General features: G+C 38.3%; 1 protein-coding gene across 20 annotated transcripts in view; it reads left to right on the forward strand.

The window, feature by feature from the left end:
• The window catches only part of fbrsl1 (fibrosin-like 1), an 898,034-nt gene that overhangs the window by 823,923 nt on the left and 51,093 nt on the right, over nucleotides 1-23,018 (forward strand). For all 20 annotated transcript variants that reach the window (XM_069932521.1, XM_069932525.1, XM_069932524.1 and 17 more), the window contains one exon: nucleotides 4,950-5,310. In XM_069932521.1, the coding sequence (XP_069788622.1) occupies nucleotides 4,950-5,310 (361 nt within the window). The remainder of the gene's footprint in view (nucleotides 1-4,949; nucleotides 5,311-23,018) is intronic.

Consider the following 23,018-nt stretch of genomic DNA (forward strand, 5'->3'; position numbering starts at 1 on the left):
TGTTCCCCATCTACTGTTTTTTCTCTCAGATAGGATTGCATTTATAATCATTCATAATAGTTTTCCTGCTACCATTGGATTTCTTAAATGTAAATGGCCCAAGGACTAAACTACAATGTTTTCTTTGGCTTGGCTTCGCGGACGAAGATTTATGGAGGGGGTAAAAAGTCCACGTCAGCTGCAGGCTCGTTTGTGGCTGACCAGTCCGATGCGGGACAGGCAGACACGATTGCAGCGGTTGCAAGGGAAAATTGGTTGGTTGGGGTTGGGTGTTGGGTTTTTCCTCCTTTGCCTTTTGTCAGTGAGGTGGGCTCTGCGGTCTTCTTCAAAGGAGGCTGCTGCCCGCCAAACTGTGAGGCGCCAAGATGCACGGTTTGAGGCGTTATCAGCCCACTGGCGGTGGTCAATGTGGCAGGCACCAAGAGATTTCTTTAGGCAGTCCTTGTACCTTTTCTTTGGTGCACCTCTGTCACGGTGGCCAGTGGAGAGCTCGCCATATAATACGATCTTGGGAAGGCGATGGTCCTCCATTCTGGAGACGTGACCCATCCAGCGCAGCTGGATCTTCAGCAGCGTGGACTCGATGCTGTCGACCTCTGCCATCTCGAGTACCTCGACGTTAGGGGTGTGAGCGCTCCAATGGATGTTGAGGATGGAGCGGAGACAACGCTGGTGGAAGCGTTCTAGGAGCCGTAGGTGGTGCCGGTAGAGGACCCATGATTCGGAGCCGAACAGGAGTGTGGGTATTGCCAGCTCTTCAGCGCTTGACGTCCTGCTTTGCGGAAACTGCCAAAATGTTTGGCCTGGAAGTCAGCCTGAAGAAAACTGAGGTCCTCCATCAGCCAGCTCCCCACCATGACTACCAGCCCCCCCACATCTCCATCGGGCACACAAAACTCAAAACGGTCAACCAGTTTACCTATCTCGGCTGCACCATTTCATCAGATGCAAGGATCGACAATGAGATAGACAACAGACTCGCCAAGGCAAATAGCGCCTTTGGAAGACTACACAAAAGAGTCTGGAAAAACAACCAACTGAAAAACCTCACAAAGATAAGCGTATACAGAGCCGTTGTCAAACTACAATGTAGGTATGTTATAAATGGCTTTGCAAATTGCTGCTGGCTGTGACATCACTTATACTTGCTCCATTAGGTGCAGAGCAGATTCCATGCATCCACCAACTGCTAGATATAATACACCCAGATTACCAATTGAACTACTCCATCAGTCAAATTGTGAGCAGAAAATGTTTTTCTCCAAAAAATAATTGCTTCAGTTTCCAGGTTGAGTTGCAGCTGTTTTCAACAATTTGTATATTTTTAAGTTTATGAAATAACCCAAGGGATTTTACAGTGAACAACTATCAGACAAATTGTGAGAAGAAAATGCTCACAAATTACAATCTGACAAGTGGTCCCAAAACCAAGGGAGGAGATATTAGAATGGGTCTGGTTTTTGACATTACACGAATTCACTGAACTGTCTCAGTGAGGTTTAGATATTGTCACAATCAATCAAGGGAGAACATTCTTAACTGGAGCCAGGAGAGTTTAAACAAGCATTTGCCTTGAAAAGACTTGTAATGAGTAATTTAATAATAGTTTCCGCTTTTGTGTTTACCCAGTAATTCAGTAGTCATGGAAAGAAACACGACCCTAAAAGTTGACTAAATAAAATGTTGAATTGAATGATATAGAGATAGCAATGCAGCATGTGCGAGTACCTGAAAGCCACTGTAATTTCTGACAAGCATGTATGTGGTAAGGGCTTGTATCTTGCGGTATTTCAGCTCACAATTGTTGAGCTAGAGTCTGAAGTACTGATATTAAGAGGTGTCGGGAAACAGAGCTACCTAGATGCTATTTCAGAAGATAACTACAACCTTTGGGATAAGTAATGGTAGACTGGTTAGTTCTCCACAGAGTTGAGGGAGCCATGTAATTTATGCAAATTTGTTAATGATGCAAAGAGTTTTGAAGGATGATGGAGAGAGTCTTCAAAGTAATACAGACTTGCTCAGTGAATACGTGAAGTATGGCATATGGAATAAGATATAGGAAAATACAAAGTCATCCACTTCAATAGAAAAGCAAATCTAAGATAAGCTCATTAACACATGTTCTGGCACTTAATGTGATGTATAGGTTATATTTTTCCTGGCTAAAATGTATGGAATCAAGTGTTACTGACTCAAAATAAAATGTCGGTCATTAAGAACAGACTTTTTTTCACTTGAGTCATGAATTTCTGAAATTCTCTACTTATTACAATTGTGAATCTTAAGTTATTGAGTAATTTTCAAGATTGAGATTAATATTTTTTGGATATTAGGGATATATTAGTACTGGAAAGGAACACTGAGTAAAGGATCATTTATGATCTATCTTACTGATTGCAGAACAGGAGCAAAGAGCTAATTGACCCCCCTGGCTTCTATTTGTATGTGACTAAATGCCTTGTAAAATCAGTGGATTCATGAGTAGTGCCTTAATGTAGAAATAAGTGCAGAGAAAAAAGTTTAGGAAGGAAATTGCAAATTATGGGCACAGTCTGTAGGTAGCAATGTTGCCAAAATACTAGACATTTAAAATTAACTAGCAGCTAAGTTTCAATGTATTTTTACCACATTTTCAAGTGTCTACAATAGTTTTTGCTAATTTCCCTATTCTCCAATGATACTCGATCCTGCCCAAATAAGAGATGTGACCATTGTTTAATTCCAGCATCACCCTGATGTTCATAAGTTGTCAAGTCCTTATTTCTGAGGTTGTTTACAGAAGCAGCTTTCCTTTGCATGAAAATTGGAAAGGAAAGGATTTGTTTGTTTTTGTCAGTTACAGGTGGAGTCAGTGGGAAAACTGACATCAAATGTCTAAGTTGGGAAAAAGATACCAAAAAGGAAGTAAATTTAAATGGAAGACAAATGGAATAAAATATCTTGGAACAGTAACTGACAATAACTTGCAAAATCTGTACAAACTAATTTATGTTCCTCTTCTTGGGAAGATAGAAAGAGACCTACAGAAATGGAGAGACTTACCAATTACTTTGGTGGGAAGGGTTAACTGCGTCAAAATGAAAGTGATACCAAGACTCCAATACCTTTTTCAATCGCTGTCTATTCTGTAACCTAAAAACCTTTTTAAGCTACTAAACAACCATATTAGATAGTTCCTATGGAATAATAAGGTACCAAGAATTGCAGTGGAAAAACTGACATGGGACTACAGTCTGTGAGGATTTAGACTTAAAGATTTCAAACCTATTACCTAGCTGCACAGGCTAGATTTCTTGAAGCCTTCTTCACTGAAGACACCTCCGCCCCCCCCATCCCAACCATTTTTGAGTTCAAATAAAAATGTACTCAATGGAGGATGGGGAAGCAAAGGAATATCTATAAATGGAGTTTCAAATCACTAAAGAAAAAGATGGATGACCCCATTCTAATACATATGATTAAAATGTGGCAAGAAATTGATGAATGTATAGGGGAAAAAGTTGAGATATCAATAAAAGCACCATTGTGTAAAAATGTGTCAATGCCTATGAACATGGGCAATAGAATATTAAATTTGTGTATACAGAGTGGCCAGTGGGATATCTTCTGTTTTCTCCAGCTTAGATCATTCGTAAGAGAAAGATGGGAACCAATGTTGACCCCACCTGAAATGAGAGAAACTGAATGAACAGTTTGGATGGGGAATACATCCAAATTTATAACAAAAATGTACTATGCTCTCTAGAACAAAAGTGCAAAACCAGAGTTGCAGAAGTCAATGGAAAGATGGGAGTCAGACTTGGGTGTTGTGATTTCAGAAAGAAGCTGGTCAGATTGGTGTAAGGACAGCATAACATCAATTAATATATTGCTGCCACTTTTCTTACCACAGCAGCTGTCTGTATGTATCGTGGGCTTCATTGCTTTAAGTGTCCTGCTCAGGCAACCTGCATTCCATCCATCATCATTCATTAGAAAACTATTGGCAGTCAATTAACTGAAGAGGACTCTATCTGTGAAACAAATCAGGATCAGTTCATCTTCCAATCTTAAGGCTGCAGGCAACTGGAATTTGCAACAGAGGGACTGTCACATCTAGTTTCCGAAACGTTGAGAGAGACCATGTACTATTGCAGAATGAGGAAATTTAACAAAAAACAATAGTAGTCACTTGAAAATGTGGGAAATGTTAATTAAAAGTGAATCTATAAGCTTTGTTGCAAATTCCCTTAATACTTCTGTTCAACTTCTGTTTTAACCCAGCTGGCTTTTGACTGAGGAGATTAGGGCTAGTGACATAAATACTGGTGTTTCTTCCTGTTGGCTCCTCTTGTAGGGTATTACTGCAGTACTGCGGCATTCAAAGCTGCCTTAATGCATGCATTCAATGAGATAACAGGAATAGTGTCAAAGCAATTAAACTAAACAGATTTTCATTAAATAAATTGCAGCAAGGCTGTGCTGTGTGAAGCTAGACAACAATTAGTGTTAATATCCATGCTGCTTTGCCATCCTGATTCATTTGATTGTAATTTGTGCAAATGGATTATGTTTGGACCACAGGGCTGGGAGATTGGCCTCTTTGGCAGTTAAACAGGTAGATTTTATTGTAGGAAATACATTACATTTGTGATTTTAAAAAAAAAAATCCCTACATTTAATTCATCTGCAAATATTAAAAGCATTGAATGAGTTGAGAATTTTGATCAATGGACAGTGGGGGAAAGGCTGTGAACTTTTCAGGGCTCTACTGCATCATAATCATTTTATGTTAGAATGTGTGTTCAGTGAACTCTTGAATTAACAGGCATTTAACTATAATTAGGAGTGAGATATTAAAGTTGACTTTATTCCATAAAGAGGTAGAATCAGCTGATGATGGCTCAGCATGGAAATTACTGCATAAATGCTTCAAATAAAGTTTTTGATTTATTCTAAATTCCTAGGTTCAAGCTTCACTGGAACCAGTCTGACATCGAATGAGAAAACCGAAACAAAAGGACCAGGTGTTTCCAAGATATCTGGATTAGAACGTAGCCAGGAACAGAGCAAGGAGACACCCTTTGTTCCACTGGTCCCAAGCCCACCGACTGTTGTGATACCACCACCTCCTTCAGCGTGCGTTTCCAATAGAGCAAGTCCTACAGTAAAGGAGGCCATATACCCTTCACAACCACAATCAAGACAACCAACGCCACAGTTACAGCCACAACTGCAGCATTATCCACTGCCTCAGATTCATACACAGCCTCCTTCACATCACCAGATTCACCACCAGATACCTTTCAGCACTCTTAATAGTATCAGGTAAGTGGAGTGAATATTAAATTACTTTCAGAATATAAAGAGTTTTCTTCTTGTATTCTGGGTGAGAAGTGCTAGTGCTGTGGACCAAATCACTTGCTATTTCAGATTCGGTATCAAACTCAAGCACTCTCAGTTCAGGTTGTAATACAATTTGTCCTTGTTTGGAGCCAGAACTTGAATAACAGGGCACACACATCTGCTGTACCATGATGCTTTTCCTATTTCCTATTCATGTTATTCTCGGAATTCTGAAAATATTTTGGACCCAAGGCATGTTTCTTTTCAGTCCAATTGTCTTTAAACTGCATTATTTTTATATAGATTGAGCATTGAGCCCTTAAATAAATGTTGATTTTGATCACTTGAAACTTTACATTAAATAATGGACATTTTTTTCCCACGTGACTCCCCTCACCACAAAAATATTGAAATCTTAAGCACAAGATTGGAAAATATATCACCTGTTCAGTTATATAAAAAAGATAAATATTGCTCAGAGAAAACTGAAAATTAGATCAGCACGAAGATGCACTAGAGGCTCTTCTCATTTCAAATGGACTTCTTGTAAATTCTTTAATCTGAGAGAAGATTCAAATTAAGCATCTACTCTGTGATCAAACTCATTCGTATTCATTTTTGTGATTTCTTCTCTCCCTCTATTTCAGTCCCTTTGTTTTTGAAATCTCTGGTTTGATATTTGCCAGGCTTCTCTTTCATTTTGAGTTGATGCAAATTCCATTGGCTATAACCTGATTTGTTCTCGGCCTGTCGGGCTAGCAGTCCAGTCCCACAGTAATTATGATTATTATTTTCATGTTCATATCCCTCTGTGGCATTCATTGCCCATCTTTTTTTTTTTTTTTTTTTTTTTTCACACCATAAATCACAATAGCCATGATATACACTTTTTCTTTTCCACACATTTACAGTGACTTTTTCTCCCTCCCCCCTCCCTCCTCCCAAGCCACCCCCCCATCCCCCCCCTCTCATCCATTTTAGTTATACAATCTAGGTTGCATTAATTCAGTTAGACAATGTTGTCATTCAACAAGAATGCACCAGAAATTCTACTGAGTCCATTCTTTTCTTCTCTTCTCCTTCCATCAACTTAGGTAATGTTTGTTCCCGGTAGGTTTTCGCTATTGTATTTAATGTAAGGCTCCCATACTTGTTCGAATATTTCAATATTATTTCTTAAACTATATGTTATTTTTTCGAATGGAATACATTTATTCATTTCTATATACCATTGTTGTATTTTCAAATTATCTTCCAATTTCCAGGTTGACATAATACATTTTTTTGCTACAGCTAGGGCTATCTTAACAAATCTTTTTTGTGCATCCTCCAAGTCAATTCCAAATTCTTTATTTTTTATGTTACTTAGGAGAAAGATCTCTGGATTCTTTGGTATATTGTTTTCTGTTATTTTATTTAATATCTGATTGAGATCATCCCAAAATTTTTCTACTCTCTCACATGTCCGGATTGCATGAATTGTTGTTCCCCTTTCTTTTTTACATCGAAAACATCTATCAGATACTGTTGGGTCCCATTTATTTAACTTTTGCGGTGTAATGTATAGTCTGTGTAACCAATTATATTGTATCATACGCAGCCTCGTATTTATTGTATTTCTCATCGTTCCAGAGCATAACTTCTCCCATGTTTCCTTTTTTATCTTTATATTTAAATCTTGTTCCCATTTTTGTTTAGTTTTACCATTTGTTTCCTCATTTTCCTTTTCTTGCAGTTTAATATACATATTTTTTATAAATCTTTTGATTAACATTGTATCTGTAATCACATATTCAAGGTTACTTCCCTCTGGTAAACTCAAGTTGCTTCCTAATTTATCTTTCAAGTAGGATCTCAGTTGGTAATATGCCAGCGCTGTATCTCCCGTTATATTGTACTTATCTCTCATTTGTTCAAAGGATAAGAATCTACTTCCTGAAAAACAATTTTCTATTCTTTTAATCCCTTTTTTTTCCCATTTTCTAAAGGCAAGGTTGTCTATTGTAAAAGGGAGTAGCTTATTTTGCGTCAATATTAGTTTTGGTATTTGGTAATTTATTTTATTTCTTTCTACATGAATCTTCTTCCATATATTGAGGAGATGGTGTAATACTGGAGAAGTTCTATGTTGTACCAATTTTTCGTCCCATTTATATAATATGTGTTCAGGTATCTTTTCCCCTATTTTATCTAATTCTAGTCTCGTCCAGTCTGGTTTTTCCCTTGTTTGATAAAAATCTGATAGGTACCTTAATTGTGCGGCTCTATAATAATTTTTGAAGTTTGGCAATTGTAAGCCTCCTTGTTTATACCATTCTGTTAATTTGTCTAGTGCTATCCTCGGTTTCCCCCCTCTCCATAAAAATCTCCTTATTATTTTCTTTAACTCTTTGAAGAATTTTTCTGTCAGTTGTATTGGCAATGCCTGAAATAAGTATAGTATCCTTGGAAAAATGTTCATTTTAATACAGTTTATCCTTCCTATCAGTGTTAGTGGTAGCTCTTTCCAATGCTCTAAATCGTCCTGTAATTTTTTCATTAGTGGATTGTAATTGAGTTTATATAATTGGCCTAGATTTTTGTTTATTTGCACACCTAGGTATCTTATTGCCTGCGTTTGCCATCTGAATGGGGATTCCTCCTTAAATTTTGAGAAATCCGCGTTATTCATAGGCATTGCTTCACTTTTATTTACGTTTATCTTGTATCCCGACACTTCTCCATATTCCTTCAATTTCTTATATAGTTCTTTTATTGATAGTTCTGGTTCTGTTAAGTACACTATCACATCATCCGCAAACAGACTGATTTTATATTCCCTGTCTTTTATTTTTATTCCTTTTATATTATTATCTCTTCTTATCGATTCTGCTAGTGGTTCTATAGCTAGCGCAAACAATAATGGTGATAGTGGGCATCCCTGCCGCGTTGACCTGCTTAAGTTAAATTGCTTTGATACATGTCCATTTACTGTCACTTTCGCTAACGGTCCCTTATATAATGCTTTAATCCAATTAATATACTTCTCCGGTAAACTGAATTTTTGCAATACTTTGAACAAGTAATTCCATTCTACTCTGTCGAAGGCCTTCTCTGCGTCTAAAGCAACTGCTACTGCCGGTGCTTTATTTCCTTCTACTGCATGAATTAAGTTAATAAATTTACAAATATTGTCTGTTGTGCGTCTTTTTTTGATAAATCCAGTTTGGTCTAAATTTACCATTTTCGGTACCTGTTCTGCTAATCTGTTCGCTAATAGTTTAGCTATTATCTTATAATCTGTGTTTAGCAAAGATATTGGTCTATATGACGCTGGTGAGAGTGGATCTTTCCCTTGTTTTAGTATCACTGTAATTATTGCTGTTTTACATGAATCTGGTAAGTTTTGTGTCTCATCAATCTGGTTGATTACATCCAGGAGGGGCGGTATTATTAGGTCTTTAAATGTTTTGTAGAATTCTATTGGGAGTCCATCCTCTCCTGGTGTCTTATTATTTGGTAAATTTTTTATTATCTCTTGTATTTCTACTGTTCCAAATGGTTCAGTTAATTTATTTTGTTCCTCTATTTGTAGTTTTGGTAGTTCAATTTTAGTCAAAAATTCATCTATATTCCCTTCTTTCCCTTCGTTTTCGGTTCGGTATAATTGTTCATAGAATTCTCTGAAGTTTTCCTTAATTTCTTTTGGATTATATGTAATTTGTTTGTCTTTTTTCCTTGTTGCCAATACCATTTTCTTAGTTTGCTCTGTCTTAAGCTGCCATGCTAGGATTTTGTGTGTTTTTTCCCCTAGTTCATAATATTTCTGTTTTGTCTTCATTATATTCTTCTCCACCTTATATGTTTGTAATGTTTCATATTTTATTTTTTTATCCGCCAATTCTCTTCTTTTGGTTGTATCTTCCTTTATTGCTAATTTTTTTTCTATGTTTATTATTTCCCTTTCCAACTGCTCTGTTTCCTGATTATAGTCCTTCTTCATCTTGGTTGCATAACTTATTATTTGCCCTCTAATGAATGCTTTCATTGCGTCCCATAGTATAAACTTATCTTCCACTGATTCCGTATTTACTTCAAAGTACATTTTTAATTGTTTTTCAATAAATTCTCTAAAATCCTGTCTTTTAAGTAGCATGGGGTTTAATCTCCATCTATACATTCTTGGAGGGATGTCTTCTAGCTCTATTGCCAATAACAGGGGTGAGTGGTCCGATAATAGTCTAGCTTTATATTCCGTTTTCCTAACTCTCCCTTGTATGTGGGCTGATAACAGGAATAGGTCTATCCTTGAGTATGTTTTATGTCTAGTCGAGTAGTATGAGTATTCCTTTTCTTTTGGGTTTTGTTTCCTCCATATGTCCACAAGTTTCATTTCTTGCATTGATTTAATTATAAATTTGGTTACTTTGTTCTTCCTGTTAATTTTTTTCCCCGTTTTATCCATATTTGGATCCAAATTCAGATTGAAATCCCCTCCTATTAGTATGTTCCCTTGCGTATTAGCTACCTTCAAAAAGATATCTTGCATAAACTTTTGATCTTCTTCGTTAGGTGAATATATATTAAGTAGATTCCAAAGCTCTGAATATATCTGACATTTTATCATAACATATCTCCCTGCTGGATCTATTATTTCCTCTTCTATTTTAAATGGCACATTTTTGCTAATTAATATAGCCACTCCTCTTGCTTTTGAATTATACGATGCTGCTGTTACATGTCCTACCCAATCTCTCTTTAATTTCTTGTGCTCCAATTCAGTTAAATGTGTTTCTTGGACAAATGCTATATCTATTTTTTCCTTTTTCAGTAAATTTAGTAGTTTCTTCCTTTTAATTTGGTTATGTATTCCATTAATATTTAGAGTCATATAGTTCAGCGTAGCCATTTTATATTTTGTTTATCTTCTCTTTCCGTTTTTCCATCATTACCTTTCCTCCTTTTCCATCTCTGTTTTCTTATTTTCAACTCTTTACCAGACAACATTCCTACAACATCCAACATTTTCCTTATTCTCCTATTTCTATCTTCTTTATCCCCAATCTCCCCTTCCCCTCCTGAGTTGCCCTTTATCCCTTGTCGGACAACCACATCTCCCCTCTCCATTTGGATTTGCGAATCCACTCGCAAGCGTCAACTGATTTTGCAGTGACCGCTCTTTTCCCCCCACCCAGCCCCCCCAGAAAAGATTTCGTTTTTTATATGTCACAAAGGTCACTCTTTTAGTTCCCTCCTTATTCTCTCTATTCCATTACCTTCCCTTATTAATTCTTGTCTATACTTTCTATGTTTTCCTCTAATTACAGATACTTTCACATATGCCCATTGTCTCTATTCACTCTTATACCTCTTTACCCGCATACATATCAATCGTGGTCATTTTTACCCTCCTTACCCGTCTTCATCCCTCAGTCTATTTTTGTCTTTACCCACATACATATCAATCGTGATAATTTTTGCTCTCATTACCCGTCTTCATCCCTCAGTCTATTTTTGTAATTGTTCTGCAAATTTTCGTGCTTCTTCTGGATCCGAGAATAGTCTGTTTTGTTGTCCTGGAATAAATATTTTCAATACCGCAGGATGCTTCAGTGTAAATTTATATCCTTTCTTCCATAAAATCGCTTTTGCTGCATTGAACTCTTTTCTCTTCTTTAGGAGTTCAAAGCTTATATCTGGATAAATGAAGATTTTTTGCCCTTTATACTCCAGTGGTTTGTTGCCCTCTCTTACTTTTTCCATTGTCTTCTCCAGTACCTTTTCTCTTGTAGTATATCTTAGGAATTTTACTACAATAGATCTTGGTTTTTGTTGTGGTTGTGGTTTAGGGGCCAATGCTCTATGTGCCCTTTCTATTTCCATTTCTTGCTGTAGTTCTGGACATCCTAGGGCCTTAGGGATCCATTCTTTTATAAACTCCCTCATATTCTTGCCTTCTACATCTTCCTTAAGGCCCACTATCTTTATGTTATTTCTTCTGTTATAATTTTCCATTATATCTATTTTTTGGGCTAGTAATTCTTGTGTCTCTTTAGTTTTTTTATTAGATTCCTCCAATTTCTTTTTTAAGTCTTCTACCTCCATTTCTGCTGCTATTGCCCGTTCTTCCATCTTGTCCATTTTTTTCCCCATTTCTGTTAAGGTCATATCCATTTTATTTATTTTCTTTTCTGTGTTGTTTATTCTTCTTCTTAAATCATTGAATTCCTGTGTTTGCCATTCTTTAAATGACTCCATGTATCCTCTAACAAGAGCAAGTACCTCCTTTACCTTGCCTATCTTTTCTTCTTCTATTTCCCTGTACTCTTCCTCTTCTTCTTCCTCTAGGTTGACCATCTGTTGTTTCTTTGCTGCCCTTTCCTCCTCTTCTTTCTTGTTTCTATTGTCTTCTGTGGTCTCTTCTTGCTGCAGGTGTTCTGCAGCTGTCGTTGCCGGCTGTGGAGATCGACTCCCCAGCTGGTCCCCCCTCCCGTCGGTGTGTTTTTTTGTATGCGCATCGCGCATGCGCGAGGAGTCGCGCATGCGCGGTTGCGCACTTTTACTCGGCTCTGTGAGCCATTGTTGTAGTTCTCTTTCTACCGACCTGAGGTAGTGGGGTCTTCTCTCCACAGCGGGCCTCTTCAGACAGGTAAGGCCTTCACCTTTTTCCTCCGTTGTCTTCTCTTCCTCTCTTCTTTCCGTTGATTTTGATTTTTCTCCTTTTGTCTCCATCTTCTTTCCACCTTTATACTCACTTTTCTGTAACTTTTATTTCTGTACCTTTGTATTTTCTCTTGTTTTTCCCGACTTTTCTGGAGAGGGCTGGAGTTCACCGTCCGGCCACTACTCCATCACGTGACTCCTCGCCCATCTTTATCATTGTAGCATTCAGTAACCTCAGCATTTCTTCTAAACACAACGTTCAGTCAGAATAAGCTATTGGGACCCTTGAATCTTCTCTACAATGTGGAAGTTCATTAATGACCATTTCTCCCCTTCTGATAGTTCTTTTACTGCCCAAAAATCTAATAATTTTAGCCTTGATTGTGCTCAGTATATGAACATCTTTCTCAAAATGCAAAAATGATTCTTTATCTCACTAAATAACTAACTTCTTACTCCATTGACCTGAACACTCCAGTCAGAGGAAGGTGCCTCTTGATATCTACACAATCAAACCCTCTTGCAATCACATTTATTTTTTATGAACACCAGCCTGTTTAATCTCATTAGGTAATACCTTTATCCAAAGAATCAATTCATTTAAAATATGTTGCACTACTAACATGGCAAATATATGAAATCATAATCGCGCAGAACACCACCTTTCAGTTTGTTAAGTCTGTGCTGCTTCTAGAAAGGCAGTCTGTTTTGCATCTATAGAGATTTAGTCTCTCTGAAGACTTTCCTATTTTTGTATTTCAACTCCCTTGCCACAAAGACTAGCATACCGGCTGCCTTCCTGATTACGTGAGTGCTGTTTTATTATTATTTAAGCAACTGCAGCCAGATTTTTGGGTGATTTACTCTTATCAACAACTTCCATATTGCAAACTGTCCTGTTCATGAGACACATTCCCACATCAGAAAAAATGGATATATAATATTTGATCCTTCTTTATATTAGGTGATTAATAAATAAAAATCTAGGTCAGATCTTTGTGGCTTCCCACTACAAATAGCATTGGAACCAGAAGATTATTTTTCAGCTTTCTGATCTTTAACCACTCCTCCATCCAAGCTGATGTGAACATTTAAGGAACAATCGTTATTAATGCCTTTGGAAAATTTTTTGTGCATTGAATTTACTAGTTTCCCCTGCCTACCCTGCTGGTTACAAATTTAAAATTGGATATGGCAAATCAATCCATCGATGTGGAGTCATATAATAGAGAATGGACCCTTTGGTCACTACATATGTGCCAACCATTAATATTTCTTAAACTAAAAACTTTATTCTCCCCTTTTTTTCCATTAACTCCCCACAGATTTTACAGCTCACCTTCACACTTGAACAACAGTATCCCATTAACTCACCAATCTACACATTTTCAGGATGTGGAGGAAACCAGATGGTCAGTGTTGGGCCAATAATTACGGTCTCCCCAATAGTTACGGAGACAATTATACAAGAGACTGCTGGCCTGGGTCCAGGTTAGGGAAAAAGAGGAGAGGAAGAGGGGACTCGACCTTTATGGCCTGGGTCACATGGGAAAGACCAGGGAGGAGTCAAGGACAGGAAGTCACTAGGAGGGCGGGCCAGCCAGTACACACAACCATATCACCACATTCACCCCTCTTTTTAAAATAGAACCCACCAGGAACAATAGGGACACAACAGTAACAATGACAATAGCAATAACAGTAATAAAGGGTAGACGGAAAAGTGGACGCTCCCTCCAACTAGAGGTTTAGTCACACTGGCAACTTCCTCCTTCTGCCAGACCGCCGAGGGGCCGGCGTGTCCATGCGGCGCTCCTTTGGAGAGAGGGCCATTAGGGGAAAATACGCTGCCAGAACTGTCAGGGTGGGAGTGTTGGCGGAGGACTCCCGGGGTGCTGGGTGGAGTAGATACCTGGGGGTCTGGCAGCGAGGCAGACGGCTCAGGCTCCAGGGTCGTATTCTGGTGCAGCACGATCGGATCTGCGGTGCGGACAGTGGCCGGAAAGGCAATTGCAGGGTCTCCAGCCCTTGCCAGGTCTCGTTAGGTTTCATATTGGCACAGTGTCCTTGTGGCCATCCGGATACCTCGCAAATGCATATTGGGGGTTAGCATGTATGAGGTGCACCACTTCAACCAGTGGGTCCGTCTTATGGCCCCTGACCTGCTTCCGAAGTAGAACTGGCCCTGGGGTTGCCAACCAGGGAGGGATGAAAGGACCATTCACCGATTTCCTAGGGAAAGCAAAGAGGCGTTCATGTGGGGTGGTGTTAGAGGCGGTGCATAGTAATTACCAGATGGCGTGGAGAGCCTCAGGCAGAACATCCTGCCAGCGGGACACTGTCATATCTTTGGATCTGAGGGCCAGGAGCACTGCCTTCCAAATGATGCCATTCACTCTTTCCACCTGGCCGTTACCCTGGGGTTATAGCTGGTGGTCCTGCTGGTGGCTATGCTCTGGCCAAGAAGTACTGTCGCAGCTCCTCACTTATGAACGAGGCACCCCGGTCATTATGAATATAGTTGGGGTACCCGAACAGGGTGAAGATGCTGCTCAGCGCCTTAATAAATGTGTTCGAGGTCATATCCAGGCAGGGAATAGCAAAAGGGAACCTGAGAATTTGTCCACCACTGTCAGGAAGTAGGCGTTCCTATTGGAGGTTGGGAGGGGGCCCTGAAATCGACACTGAGTCGTTCAAAGGGGCGGGTGGACTTTCTGGCTGATAGAACTGGGGCTTATACTCGGTGCAGATCTGGCATTGTCTGGTCGTGGACCGTACGTCCTCAACGGAGTACTGGAGGTTCTGAGTCTTAACGAAGTGGTACAGCTTCATGACTCCAGGATGGCACAGATTATTGTGCAGGTTCTGGAGATAGTCGAGATGCACGCTGGCACACGTCCCTCGGGATAGGGCGTCCGGGGGGGGGGGGTCATGGAGTTTACCCGGCCAGTACAAGATATCATCCTCCACCTTAGAATCTTGTCATTCTTGATTTTCTCCCGCTGTTTAGCACTGAACATGAAGGCCATTGCCCTCTGGTCAGTCAGCAGGATAAATCTCTTACCGGCCAGGTAGTGCCGCCAGTGGCGCACCACCTCAACGATTGCTTGTGTCACCTTCCCGATGGAGGAGTAATGTACTTTGGGACTGTGCAGGGTGCGGGAAAAAAAACGCTACCGGCCTGCCTGCCTGGTTCAGTGTGGCAGTCGGTGGCATTGCTCTCCACCTGGAAGGGGACGGATTCATCCACGACATGCATCATGGCCTTAGAGATGTCTCCTCGGATCTGGTGAAACGCAGCCTGGGCTTCCGCCGATGATGGGAAGGTAGTGGATTTAATTTGGAGGTGGGCTTTATCGGTGTAGTTGGGCATTGTGCGTAATAGGAAAACAGCCCCAGGCACTTCTTTAGTGCCTTCAGGGTGTTTGGGACTGGGAGCTCCATGAGTGGTCGCATGCGGACAGGATCTGGGGCAATGACACCATGTGCCACGATACATCCAGGAAGGGCCAGGAAATCTGTATTGAACACGCACTTGTCCTTATTGTATGTCAAGTTGAGGGACTTGGCTGTACGCAAGAACTTGGCGAGATTAGCATCGTCGTCCTGCTGGTGTGGCCGCAGATGGTGACATTGTCAAGGTTGTGAACATTGCCATCAGCTTGTGCTCCTCCACCATCCGGTCCATTACCCTCTGAAAAGCAGGGACACTGTTAGTAACACCAAAAGGCATCCGCAAGAAATGGAATCATTTTCCATTGGCCTCAAATCCCGTATAGATTAGATCGCTTGGACGAAGGGGAAGTTGATGGTAAGCTGACTTGAGGTCAGTGGTCGAAAAAAATCTGTATTGCGCGACCTTATTGACCAAATCGGCTATCCGGGGTAGTGGGTATGCATCCAACTGGGTGAAGCGATTGATGGTCTGACTGTAGTCAATTACCATCCGGGGTTTGCCCACCCCTCTGACCACAAAGACCTGTGCCCTCCAAGGACTGATGCTAGGGCCGATGATCCTCTCCACCAGAAGTCGCTGAACCTCAGTCCGGATGAACTGCATATCCTCTGTGCTGTAGCGTCTACTATTGGTGGTGATCATATAACCACTTACAGCACAGAACAGGCCAGTTTGGCCCTACTAGTCCATGCCGTAACAAATTCCCACCCTCCTAGTCCCACTGACCAGCACCCGGTCCATACCCCTCCAATCCTCTCCTCTCCATGTAACTATCCAGTCTATCCTAAATGTAACAAATTCCCACCCTCCTAGTTCCACTGACCAGCACCCGGTCCATACCCCTCCAGTCCTCTCCTCTCCATGTAACTATCCAGTCTATCCTAAATGTAACCAATGATCCCACCTCAACTACGTCATTCCACATCCCTACCACCCTTTGCGTAAAGAAATTTGCCCTCATGTTCCCCTTATAATTTTCCCCCTTCAATCTTAAACCATGCCCTCTCGTTTGAATCTCCCCCACTCTTAATTGAAAAAGCCTATCTACATTTACTCTGTCTGTCCCTTTTAAAATCTTAAACACCTCTATCAAGTCCCCCCTCAATCTTCTACGCTCCAGAAAAAAAAGCCCTAGTCTGCACAACCTTTCCCTGTAACTCAAACCTTGAAATCCTGTCAACATTTTCGTGAACCTTCTCTGTACTCTCTCTATTTTGTTTAGATCTTTCCTATAATTTGGTGACCAAAACTGTACACAGTACTCCAAATTTGGCCTCACCAATGCCTTGTACAATTTCATCATAACCTCCCTACTCTTTAATTCATTACTCCGATTTATGAAGGCCAACATTCCAAATGCCTTCTTCACCACACCATCTACCTGAATATCAGCCTTGAGGGTACTATTTACCATCACTCCTCAATCCCTTTGTTGCTCTGCACATCTCAATAGCCTACCATTTAATGCATATGACCTATTTAGATTTGCCTTTTCAAAATGTAACAGCTCACACTTATCTGTATTAAAGTCCATCAGCCATTTCTCAGCCCACACCTCCAGCCTTCCTAAATCACCTTTTAATCTACGGTAATCTTCCTCACTGTCCACAACACCACCAATCTTTGTATCATTCGCAAACTTGCTTATCCAATTCTCCACCCCTACTTCCAGATCGTTAATATATATAACAAATAATAGTGGACCCAGGACCGATCCCTGAGAAACTCCACTAGTCACCGGCCTCCAATTGGACAAACAATTTTCTACCACTACTCTCTGACACCTCCCATCCAACTATTGCTGAATCCATTTCACTACCTAATGCCTCCACCTTTTTTCTTAACCTCCTGTGGGGAACTTTGTCAAAAGCTTTACTAAAGTCTAAATAGACAACATCCACAGCTTTCCCTTCATCAACCTTTTTTGTAACCCCCTCGAAAAACTCAATCACGTTTGTCAAGCATGATCTACCCCTGACAAAACCATGCTGATTACTCCCTAGCAATCCCTGTACCTCCAAATATTTGTAAATACCATCCCTCAGAACACTTTCCATCAACTTACCCACCACAGACGTCAGACTCACGGGCCTATAATTCCCAGGTTTACATTTGGACCCTTTCTTAAACAGCGGAACCACATGCGCCACCGTCCAATCCTTTGGCACTACCCCCGTGACCAGTAACATCCTAAATATCTCTGTTAATGGCCCCACTATCTGTCCACAAGCCTCCCTGAGTGTCCTTGGGAATATTTTGTCCGGTCCCGGAGATTTATCCACCTTTATCTTTTTCAACACAGCCATCACTACCTCCTCGGTTATCCTTATATGCTTCGTGACCTCCCCACTATTTTTCTTTACTTCAACTGGTTCAATATTTTTTTCCCTAGTGAATACTGAGGCAAAGAAATCATTCAAAATTTCCCCCATTTCCTCTGACTTCTCACTCAGCCTACCCTCGGTATCCCTCACTAATCTTTTACTTTTAATGTACCTATAGAAACCCTTTGGATTTATTTTTACTCTGTCTGCCAAAGCCTCTTTGTGCTTTTTTTTGGCCTTTCTAATTTCTTTCTTAAGATTCCTTCTACACTCCTTGTAGTCCTCCTTCAAACTCTCAGCTCCCTGCTCTTTATACCTCTTGTACACCTCCCTTTTTCTCCTAACCAAATTTTCAATATTCCTCGAAAACCAAGCCTCCCTATGACTTCCAGCCTTTCCTTTGATCCTCACTGGGACATATCTACTCTGTACCCTCAAAATTTCTTTTTTGAATATTCTCCATTTTTCATTTAAAAGTTGAAAAAAATAGAAGGGTTTGAAGATTTAATTTAAAATGTCACCAAAGAAAGAAAAACAAGCTGCAGTAATACAAGAAATTGAGCAAGAAAAGGATTAAGATAAAGAATAAAAGGCCTACCTTGAGGAAGGATCCAGGAGCAGTTCAGAAGGTGCTGCCCAGGGGAGATAAGCCAGGGGCCGGGGAGACCTTGAACACTGCTGTGCAGTGTCTCTCCTGATAATGGCTGCCTGCTGTGGGTGAAGTGACTCTGTGCATGCGCAACTCCTTGCACAAGCGCAGAATACAAAAAAAGGCAATTTTTTAAAAGACTCAAGGTTTCCAGCTCCAGTGGACAAGAAGAAGAGCAAGAAATACTTTCTGAGCAATGATTTATGGACAGAATAATGAGGAAAATGAAAGAGTCATTTATTTCTACAGCTGATATGAAAAATTACATGGATAATTTCCAGCAATTTATAATGTTATTAATGGAAAAAGTGGAGAGAATATAGCTGAAAATAAGAATTTTACAAGGAAAGTGGAAAAAATGATACAACAGGTAGACAAAAGATTTGAAGTTCTGGATGAAAAAATTAAAGGAAACAAATTTGAAATTCAAGGCATTAAAGAACAAATGAAGAGGTACAAGTAGAAGCGGCTGCAACAAAAGATCAATTAATGGAAAAAATTTGACATTTTAGAAAATTTTAGCAGAAGGAATAACATAAAGATTATAGGACTTAAAGAAGGTGATGAAGGACAATAAATTAAGAAGATTTTACAGCATTGGATTCCAGAATCTTTTGGGGTAACTGAATTTCAAGGAGACATTGAGATTGAGAGAGCATATCGAGCACTGAGACCAAGGCCATAACCAGATCAGAGACCTCTTCCGATACTGATTAAATTTCTTTGTTATGAAGTAAGAGAGATGATCTTGGAACTGGAGGCTAAACAAGCAAAAGAAAGACAGTCACCGTTGATTTATAATGGGAATAAGATTTTATTTTACCATGATACAAGTTTTGATTGGTTAAAAAAGAGGAAGGAATTTAACACAGTTAAAAATGTATTATGGAAGAAAAGGTTATGCCTTTGTCTTGAGGTATCCGGCAGTTTTGAAAGTTTTTGTTCCAGATGGGAAAAACAGGTTTTTTTTACAGAGCCTAATGAGGCAAAGGTGCATGCTGATTCATTGCCAGAAAGAGGGAGATAGGTGGTTGTGGACACTTTAAAGGAATCTATGACTGACTGAGTTAAGATGTAACTGAAAATTTCGAGAGTTTAATTGGGAGGAGCGTTTTAACCTATAAGTGATCTATATGTTTATAAATATATATACATATATATATATTAAAGAGTTATGAATAAGAATGTATAGTCATAATGCAACAGGAGACTATTGCATTGCAAGTGACTTAATTGGGAAAATGGGCTGACTATTGCGGAATCATGTGAACAAGTGTGGTTTCGACTATATCCCATATAGATCAGGGTTTTAAAGTTGTAAAAAAATCATGAGCCTTTGGGGGTTTCCTTTCTTTTTCTCTTTTCTATTGTACACATAGATTAAGAATTTTGAGACGATGTTAATATTATGAGAGCGGGAGGACTGGGAGAGATGGGGTGAATGGACAAAGGATTTTATAAAGGTACTTGATGTCAGGGAAATTGAATTTTATTAGTATCAATATAAATGGAATACAGAATACAATAAAATGGGAAAAATGTATATTAAACAAAACAAAAGCGGATATGGCTTTTTTTTACAAGAAACTCATTTGACCATAAAAAGTTGAAAAGAGATTGGGTTGGATTGGCATTTGCATCTTCATTTAATTAAAAAGCTAGAGATGTAGTAATATTAATGTATAAAAGTTTACCAGTTAAAATATTAGATACAACTATAGATACAGTGGGAAGATGTGTAATGGTTAATTGTCAAATATTTTCAGAGTATTGGACTTTATTGAATATGTACGCACCAATGTAGATGATGGAAAATTTATACAGGATGTATTTATGCAATTAGCAAGTACAAAAGGAAAAATATTAATAGGGGAAGATTTTAATTTTACCTTTGATGCAAAATTAGATAGATCAACTAAATGTAAGATTAGAAGAATATGGTTTAATATCAGGCTATAAAGTAAATGTTGATAAGAGTGAAGTGATGCCTATGGTTCATATTGATTATACACAAAGTTTTTTTAAAAAAGACAAAATTTAAGTGGAAAAAAGAAGCAATTAAATATTCAGGAATAATAAAAGATAGAAATGTAAATAATTTATTTAAATCAAATTATTTACCATTATTGAAAAAAATTGAGGATGATTTTTTAATGGAAAAATCTGCTAATAACTTTAATAGGATAGGTAAATTGTATTAAAATGAATATTTTTCCAAGAATACAGTATTTGTTTCAATCATTACCCATTCCTATACCAGAGAAGTTTTTCTAAAAACTAAATAAAAATATAAGGAAACTTATTTGGAGAGAGAAAATCTCAAGAAGAGCCTTAGAAAAACTGACTTAGAAATTTGAACAAGGAAGATAAAGATTACTAAATTTTAAGGAATAGAGTGGAATCCATATTGAAAGAGGAATGATCAAATACCTAAGATGATGATGAAACAAAATCAACTTATTCCTTTTACTTTGAATAATTCTTTATTTGATACTTGGTACAGTAAAGGCATACAGAAGATAAAAGATTTTTAGGTTTTTTTATGACTTTTGAACAAATGAAAGAGAAATATGAAATACAAGATAATACAATTTTTTCATATTATCAACTTAAATCGTATTTACAAGGGAAATTAGGTGTGAATTTAAGACTCCCAGAGTCAGTTTGAATATTTAATTACGGATATATTTATTGAGAAATTTATTACTAATATGTATATAAAATTACAAGATACCATGGGTAAAATGATTTAAATATGCAAATTCAAGAGGAACTTTGGTCAAGGTTGTGCCAAGAGAGTGTAACAAATACAATTAATGTTAGATACCAAATACTACAATATTTTTTTTTACATCAATTATATTATACTCAATAGAAATTAAATGGATTTAGCTCAAATTATTCTGATAGATGTTTTAAATGTAACATGGAAGTAGGGACCTTTCTACATTCAGTTTGGTTCTGTGTTAAAGTGGAAAAATTTTGGAAAGATTTAAGTATATTATTAGAACAAATTATGAAGATAAAAATACAAAAAGATGCTAGAATATTTTTACTTGGTAACATATATATATGAAGCAGATTTAAACTTGAAGTTAGATAAATATCAAGTATGATTTTTGAGTATAGCATTAGTGGTAGCAAAATAATGTGGCAGTAACATGGAAAACAGAAAATTTTATAATGATGGATAGATAGAATACTGAAATAAAAAATTGTATACCATTAGAAAAAAAATTACTTATAGTTTAAGGAATTAGATTGGGAACTTTTATAAGATTTGGGAACCATATATGGAATTCGTTAACAAAAGTCCATCCACATCACCCATTCCTCTCAATCAATAATTAAAAGATGAAAAGTGGTTAATATATAGTTTAGGTGTTTCTTTTTTAGGGGGAAAGGGGTGAAGGAGAAAATAAAACATTTTTTGTATCATTTTGTATTGAAGAGTATTACAATGTACTATTTAATAATTGAATAATTGTCATTGATTCAAGTGATAAATAAAATTTTCAAAAAAAATACACAATTACTCATTCACATGAGTGATGCACTATAATCAGGGTTTCTACTCAACCTCTCGGACCCCTGATCATTGGGAGGCAACTCTGGTACAAACTGTACACAGGGATGTACACACGCTCCTGGACTCCTGATCGTTGGGAGCGGTGGTTCTTCTGAGAGAGAATGTGCTTTGTGCTGGTGCTAAATACAGAGCTCTAGCCAATAAAGATGCTGGGTGATTCGAATTAGCCAATGGCAAAGTGTGTACTAATTATTTGCAAGAGCCGCACCTTAACTGGAACTCCACCTGCAAAACGTAACTTTGAATGAAACAAAAAGTATACAATGTACTGGCAGGGTGGCCATTCCAAAGGAGGACATGATCATAGTTTAGTAATATTACCATATACAGTGTGTGAGTGTGTGTTTTTGTTGTTTTTGCAATACTGTTTAAATCTTACAAAAAATATATATATTTTATACACACTGTGTATATAGTAACCAATTATCATGCCCTCTTTTGGAATGGCCACAGTAACAGGTGATGTGACTTCTGAATAAGTTTCAGACAAGGAGGACACGTGACCACCTGCAATCAGGGAGGCCATGCCTCCTCCACTCAACACCTGTCATGTTGCATTTTTGTTTATTTATGAGCAGTACTTTGCTACCTCCTTTTCCACATGCAACAGAAAGTTCTGAAAATTGGATGCATCTCACTGTACCACCAGACTTCCTGTTGAGTCCAATAAGGCCAGCATGCAAAGATCAATCCTATTCATTTGAATATGGTCTTTGACTCAAGGGTCAGAAGTGTTTTATTTAATTTATTGTATATCAGTGTGGTTATTTTTTATTTGTCTATGAAGAGTTTATTGTCATATACACAAGTACAATGTACAGATGCAATTGAAATCTTACTTTGAGATTCCCAGGTCAAAGCAACACTAATAAAAATGTAAGCATAATTAACACATAAGAGAAACAATATATATATATATATATATATATTAAAAAAATATATATATAAAAGGAAGAGAAACAAATATTTACATTTGGCCAGTAGAGCAAAAATGTCAGTTTGTACAAAATAAAAACAGGCCCTTCGTCC

Source organism: Narcine bancroftii, chromosome 4 (assembly GCF_036971445.1).
Source record: "Narcine bancroftii isolate sNarBan1 chromosome 4, sNarBan1.hap1, whole genome shotgun sequence".
In the NCBI taxonomy this organism is placed as follows: domain Eukaryota; kingdom Metazoa; phylum Chordata; class Chondrichthyes; order Torpediniformes; family Narcinidae; genus Narcine; species Narcine bancroftii.